We start from the raw sequence: 7,365 nt of genomic DNA, 5'->3' as shown, positions 1-7,365 counted from the left end.
CCGGGCGGCTGTGAACTTGGCGGCGGGCTCTTCCGGCCCCGTCGCAGCCATGTAGTCACCGGCGGGGCTCCCTGCAGCTCGGGAGCGGCAGCGCGATCGAGCCGGAGCGGAGCAGCGCGCGGCTTCTCCCGGAGGCGCTGAGTGCGCCCCGCCGCCCCGGCAGCGCTTTGGCCCGGAGAGGGCGATGGGCGAGAAAGTTTCGGAGGCGCCGGAGCCGGTGCCCCGCGGCTGTAGTGGCCACGGCGCCCGGACTCTCGCCGCTGCCGCGGCCCCGGCGTCCTCGCTGGGCGCTTCCTCGGCCGAGTCCTCCTCGGGGTCGGAAACTCTGTCGGAGGAAGGGGAGCCCGGTGGCTTCTCCCGCGAGACGCAGCCGCCGCAGCCGCCGGGCGGCGCCCTGGGTGCCCGGCCGCCCGCCGCCTGGGCTCCCGCGCGCGTTTTGCTGGAGCTCGGAATCCCCGCGCTGCCGCCCCCGGCAGGAGCCGCGCCGCCCGCGCCCCGGGGCAGCAGCGTGTCCCAGGAGGAGCAGGACGAGGAGGTGCGCCCGCCGTCCCCCACCTCGCCCCTCTGGCGACCCCAGCTCGCTGTCCTGTGCGCGCGTGGTGGCAGGGTCGCGCCGCGGTGCTGAGAGGGGAGGGAGCCTACGCGGGTAGTCACAGTTAGGAGCCTCCCTGTGGGTCAGGGATTCCCCCTGGCTGTCAGCTCCCCCGCGTGCGTGTGTGCGTGTGTGTGTGTGCTCGCACGCGTCTACATGTGCTTTTAAAATGTCAAAGCAGCAAAGTCCTTAATGTCTGTGTGCGTGGGCCGGTCATTGAATGGACGCGGTCTGGACGACTGGCCTGACCCCGCAACTACGATCTGAATCTCTGAAGTGGGCTTTGCTAACCACCGAAGCGCTTGAGTAGAGCGAAGAGATGGTGCGTTGGGCGTGGGGTGCAGGTGAGAGCGGTAGCCGCCGAGTTGCGGGTTCTCAGTGGTACCGGCCCTCTTGGATCGCCTACGGGTGGTCTTGCTAGGTCGCAGCTGCTTGCGTCCTCCTGGAGGAGGGGACTCTCTGAGCTGGGCCAGTGCGCCAGCAGCTCCCTTTGGGACCTGTTTCCAGGAGGTCCAGACGAATGCTATCACCAAACCAAGCAGGGGATGTCCTGCCTTGTTCTGAGGACTTTGTCATTTCTAGTTCCCTGGAAGGATGTTCACCCAGAACTTGTCCTTCTCTTCCTAACACATTGAACTCCTGGTTGTTTTCTGTATATGTCTTCTTTCTCTTTTTTTCTTTTTCTCTCTCCCTGTCTCTCTGTCTGTCTTTCTCTGGGGGACTGTGAAGGAAGCCTAAGATTCTTTCTGACTTCGTGCCTTTTAGCTTGTTTGCTTTGGTTGTTTCTTGGTCGGAAGTCATCTTGATCAGGCAAAGCCATAAATAAAACATTGCCTTAACAGCCTGGTTGTGAAATTAACTCCTCGGTACTACAGTGGTATTTTTCTCACCTCTTTGTCCCTAGAAGAAGCAAACTGAGGCCAGTGGTAGCCCCTGGAGTCTCCAGCCTGGAAGCAGACCGGGATCTGGCACAGGGTGATTGGAGTGGAGTCCTAGCCTGGCAGAGCTTGAGAGTTGGCCAAGCCTCTGGCAGCAATCATGACCGGTTACCCAGTGCCATTCCCGGACTCCCTCAAGGGCTTGCGTGGATCCCAGACAGGTGCTTGGAGCCCTGCTTTCTGGAATTGTCTCTGCTCGTGAGTTATAAGACCTTGGGTATGTTTTATTCCTCTGAGGTTAGAAGAACCAAAGTAAATTTCATTTCCACTTTAATACTCCAGTTTCTGACCAGGAATTTTGGATGGATCCAAAGTGCCAGACTGATACTAGTGGCGGGATGCCAGGAGTCTGTTGAGTGCCACACCCATCACAGAGCTATGTCCTTGCAGAGAGATGACCAAATCTTGCCCTGTAGCAGCATTCCTCACAGGTTACATCTCCCTTTGAAGATACCAGCTGTGTGCCATGTGTTCGCCCTGTGACATCTGTCTGAACTTGGGAAGATGAGCACACTGTCACTGCGAAGCTAGCAGTATGCCCTAATTTAATGACTTACCAACAGATTCTAATTTAGTACTGCGTTGGGTAGAGAAGATGGTGACATCAGTTGCCCTGTGTTTTCTGTAGCTAGAGGGGTATGCCATCGTCAGTGACAGGGCCCGAGATGTGGGGGAGGGGAGTCAGGCAATCTAACTTTTGATCCCTATTTGGTAGTTGATTTATTGCCTAACCTCAGGGTGACAGTGTTTCACTTTGTCACAAGTAGATCTAATGATAGCTTGTTTCCCAGGCAGTGCAGTGAGGACTGGTTGATTGAAACCCATTTTGGAAAGTAGAATGACTAAATAACATTGGTCCCTATTTGTGAAATCTCAGAATTGGATGTAAACAGATAAGAGTATTGCAATTTACTGTGTAACTTAACCCGAGGTAGAGGGTGCTGAAAATTGTCCAGGAGTGCAATCTTGACTTGCCCTGAGAACTTTAAAGCAAAACCAAAGCTCTGTAGTTTTTCTTTCCTTCTTCAGCACTAGAAGTTGACAGTCTTGGTAAAGGGAATGGTGGTCCAGTCTGTATTTTCTGTTCTTACACCAGTAATAATGTGGTCCAGTGGGTCTTAAGCTTTTGTGGAACTGGGGCCTCTGAGAATTTAAAGAAAACTTTCTTGCCCATCTCAGTAGAAAGTGCATTCAATTATAGTTGCCATTCTGGAGGGTTCAGGAGTGCCAGGTTATAAACACTCACTCTAGTGGAAATATCAGGGTCTGAGGTCTAACTCTACCACCTTGACTACATGTGGGATCGCGAGCCATTTAACTTTGGTACGCCTCAGTTTTCTCACCTCTTAAATGGGAATAAATGGCAGTAGAGGTGTTAGATATTTTACACATGCTATTTAATTCTGACCTAGCCCCTAGGAAACTGCACTGAACGGCAAATAAAACTTTTGAGTTCATTTGTGATAAAATGTGAAATTGTGTGGAATAGAAGTACAAGGTTTGGTTGGCCTGTTTTATTAACATATAACTTATATGCTGTCTTCTCTCGGAGATTCCGAGGCTGTGTCTATTCAGCTGATTGCCCTTTTATTAGTATGAGCTGGGAAACAGTTTTTATTTGTCTCAGGTTGCATAATGGTGAGACCACTGCACGGAGTATTAGTTATACTGTGGCAAGGCCCTGAGTGTAAAGCATTAAAAGGTTTAAGTGCAACTCATAAAATTGAAAGAAGTTCATTTTGATTTTAAAATTGTTATGCCTAGCTTGGGAGGTTCATTATTTTCCAAAGTATTTTTTTTCCCAAAGTATTTTTTTTGCAACTTATTGCATCTAGTTTTAAAAAGCAGCACAGTTCAAGTTCCCAGTGTATTTTGGCAGTGCCAATTTTTGGACAATCTTATTAAAACTGTTTTGAATATATCTAGCAGTGTCACAGTGTGTGATCTATTTTATGCTTTATCTTAATGTCAATATTTGTGTAAACTTACAAAGTCTTAAGCACTTAAGTCAGCCCCATAAGCTACTGGCATTTTAAAGACAATAGCTTAACATGGCAGTGATGGTAGTATTTTACAATTTTTTTTTTTGTTTGGTCCTGGGAATCAAACTCACGACCTCACAGTTGCCAGGCAGGCGCTGTGCCGCTGAGCTAAATCCCCAGCCCTGCATTTTTTTATTTTATTTTTTTTTGTGGTGCTAGGAACCCAACTCAGAGGCTCGCTTTACCACGCAAGCACTGTATCACTGAGCGATGTACCCAGCCCCCTTTGGATTTAGTATGAAATGCCTGAGGGTTAGAGATGTCCAGGAACATGTTTTTTCTGCTCCTTGCCCAGTCCTGTGTTACACGAGCTCTGTGTTTGTTCAGGGCTAGTACACGGCATTTCGGATTAAAACTGTCTAATTGGAGGGCTGTTCCCTAACATTTTCAAGATTTGCATTGAGGCATTTTTTGCCTTGTCCCTTCCCCAAAGCACCAAGATGACTTAAATAAAGTACTCAGGTGTGGATTGGTAACTGTCCATCAGTAACTCAGTGAAAGCGGTAATTCTGTCCTTATATGCCTAGCACTGTGCATCCGGTACATTAGCAGCTCAGTAAATACATGTTGAATGAATTACATGAAGTGATGTCTCTGGAAATATTTGTGCGCTCAGCTGATAGGTGACTCTGTTGTGAATTGTGGTGCTCAAACCTCTGGACCTCTCATCAAGAAAAACCATGTGGATGACAACAGAAAATGTCAGGGACATTTTTTTTGTCTAATTTAACTTGAGCAAAGTCAAGTCACTGAAGATCCCCCTGGTGTGCTTTTGAAGGGACTGCTGTGTTCATTGTTACGAAGTCTGCTTTTTATGGTACGTGGTAGAATGTGAGACTTGCAGCAATTGTCAAAAAGTTAGAAGAGTGCTCAGTAGTTAAGAAGCTTCCAATGTGGTGTATACAGCCCATGTGTGTTCTGCTGGGCTCGGGGACTCTTTTATGTGTGTAAGTTGGGAAATGGGTTTCCTTCTTCACAATAGGTCCGATGGTGGGATGTCTTTAAGGTGTTGTATTAAAGGTGTACGGTAGGAGGACTGCTTTTAATATCACACTGGGATGTGTTTGTGGTTGGGGTTCCCCATTCAGTAACAGTGCAGCGGATGAGCTTCTGGTTCTCATCCGCTCTGAGAATAACAAAAAGCTACCACGAATTCAGCCAAGCTTTTCATGGGATTTATATTTTATTAATCACAGCAGCTACACAACTTAAGGAGAGAAGTGCATAAATCTCAGAATATTTATTATTTAGTTTGCTTTTTGACGCACTACTTCAGGAAGAGCTGTGGGATCGGATAATCAGTCAGTGTATCAATATATCTTGAGTGTATCTCTGAGGCATTGTTGGGTACAGAGATGGGTGGGGCTGAACAGAGCTGCTTGTCTCGAGGAGCCGGTCACTAAGCACAGGATTACTAATGAATCGGTTTTGGAGGCGGCATGGGAGAGTGGGCTGTGAGGAGTGTGGCTGAGTTGCATAGCTCCGTGAGCATGGGAGCTGGGGACTACCTCACTGCTGAGTGAAGTCTCAGCTAGAGACAAGGATGCGTAGAGCTAAGGCAGAGGAGGGAAGGACTGTGGGGTGCGGCAGGTCACAGGAGACCCTGAAGCCCACAAGAGCATGGTGGGTCTGTGGTTCTGAGAGGAAGCCAGCTTGCATGGAGGAGAGGAGAGCAGGTGTCAGGTGATGTTGGAGAGAGAAGCCACAGTTGGGTCTCGTAACACCCTTTGGGCTTCATTCGGAGGGCGTCGGGAGCCACAGAGGGGCTTGAAGCTAGGAACGCTGACACAGTCAGATTTGAATTTGGGAAGGGCAGGCAGTATGAAGTCCATCTGCCTTCTTGCTGGGAGCCACTGGCACAGCCCATTTAAAACCTTCAGGGTTGGAACTGCTGTCCTTAAAAGGTGCCATCTTAGGAAGTAGTGTGTAGGTGAGATGGGAGGTGAGCATGCCCGGTAGTTCAGGTACCCCCGGTAAATATATGTTAACGATAACAGGAAAAGAATTTAGCTGTGTCCCTGAAACATCTAAGGTGAGTATTAATGCTACTTTTCATTGTGACGTAGTAAGCCTAGAATTTTCTCCAAGGAAATCTTTGTTGGCAGGAGTGGAGAATGAGAACAAGGCCTTGCAGGTACTCCTGCCCGCAGTAAATGGGGGGATACGCTTACCCCTGGTGCGCACGAGGGGTGTGGTCTGTGATTGTGTCCCTGGTGACACATGGTGTTTGTGTACTAATACTTGCTGCCAGAGACTGGCTGATTTGCTAGGATTTACCTAGAAAGAGAAGGCTCAGCTTTTACTCTTTCCAACTCTGGCCTGGGTATTCCAGGAAATGCCAGATATTTCTACTTCGCCCGTGTTTTAGAGCAGGTGACAAAGGTTATCTGTCTTTTCAGACTCAGTGGATGTAATGGATGCATCCAGTTTGTTTCTCTGGAGCTGGCAGGAAGGGCCTGGGCATGGGGTGTATAGATGTTAAACTGGAAAAGGACCCTGTGGACTGTGTCTCAGTGCTGGAAGCATCCATAACCTGCTGGCCTGGCCTTAGGGAAAGCTGGGTGGAGGTGTGCACACATTTGCAGCGGAGTCTTAGAAGAGATGATTGTGTTAGACGAAGACACCCTCTGACATTTCTGATCACATTTGTATATTCCACGGTGTTGATGGGAAAGGGCTACGTTCCTTTCATTTGTCCCTTCAGAGCCAGCTGCCACAGCTCCTCTGCTTTGGAATCAGGGCCCATAGCATCTAAGGGTGTGGAGTTCTGATTCTGGCTCAGCCATTTTTAGGTAGGATGACTTTGGCTAAGTTACCAACACTGAGATGGTTTTCTCATCTGTGAGATGGGCATCCTCATTTTTGTTGCACAGGGTCATCACGAGAAACGAGAATGAGTGTTTATGTAGAGTCCCAGCATCATGCCTGGTTTATAGTGAGCATTCTTCATGATGTTTGCTGTTATTACTGTTCTTACAGCTTATGGAGAAGCTTGTTTGTGCAGAATGTTAGTACCGTCACTACCATAGCCAGGAGTGAGCGGAGGCCCCCAAGTCCCTTTCTAGAGGGACTGTGCTCCCAGCACTCTTTGCTGATGTTTCTGGCCCTTTTGTTCTTGAGTAAGTAGGTCTATACTGTGGTTATCACTTCTGTCTTTGTGAACAGAATGTTTTTTATGAGATAACAAAAGCAGAGTTTTACGTTATATGATTCATTAGCCCTTTGATTAAGATACCATCTCTCTTTGCTCATGGAATCTGCTCTTAGTGATTGTTTATGAAGTAATACCCTAAAAGACTATGAACAGTAAATTACTGGAGATTTGATTAGAGGACACCAGCTCAGCTACCTAGTAAGGCTGATAGGTGGCCATGTACTTCATTTAAGCTTCCTAGGTAAAGATTTGGGGGTTAAGAAGGGAGTAAGAAGGAAATCAGGTGATTATGGAGAAGTCAGCATTGGGTCGAATGAGCTTTGGTGTAGTCAGCTGAGGCCCGGGGCTATGGGCCACCCCAACTTCTTGAAGGGGAAATCTGTAGAAATTCAATGGAACTTGGAAAAAATCAAGAGCTAATGTATAGAATTACCCCACACTGAATCTGTTTGTCCCTTTGGGACAGTATAAACATTTTAGTTTATAATAATCTCAGAGCTCTTTTGATATATCTAAATACTGGAGCAGCAATTGCAATTTACTTCTTTTCAAAATAACTGGGGTTCTGACCTTGCAGTTATTCAGGTTGACATATCTACAACTTTGCATCATTTCATTTAAAGGTTCTTGCTTTCTGTT

General features: G+C 48.0%; 1 protein-coding gene across 2 annotated transcripts in view; it reads left to right on the top strand.

The window, feature by feature from the left end:
- Nucleotides 1-50: 50 nt before the first annotated feature.
- Mast4 (microtubule associated serine/threonine kinase family member 4) overlaps nucleotides 51-7,365 on the top strand; it is a 539,799-nt gene continuing 532,484 nt past the window's right edge. Inside the window, exon 1 of one of the 2 annotated variants that reach the window (XM_013518433.1) lies at nucleotides 51-535. In XM_013518433.1, coding sequence (XP_013373887.1) covers nucleotides 185-535 — 351 coding nt within the window. In that variant the 5' untranslated portion in view covers nucleotides 51-184. The remainder of the gene's footprint in view (nucleotides 536-7,365) is intronic. The other variant, XM_005392602.2, reaches the window with a different exon arrangement.

This window comes from Chinchilla lanigera, unplaced genomic scaffold (genome assembly GCF_000276665.1).
Source record: "Chinchilla lanigera isolate Chin_1 unplaced genomic scaffold, ChiLan1.0 scaffold00045, whole genome shotgun sequence".
Taxonomy (NCBI): Eukaryota; Metazoa; Chordata; class Mammalia; order Rodentia; family Chinchillidae; genus Chinchilla; species Chinchilla lanigera.
This window is presented reverse-complemented; position numbering and strand designations above follow the sequence as displayed.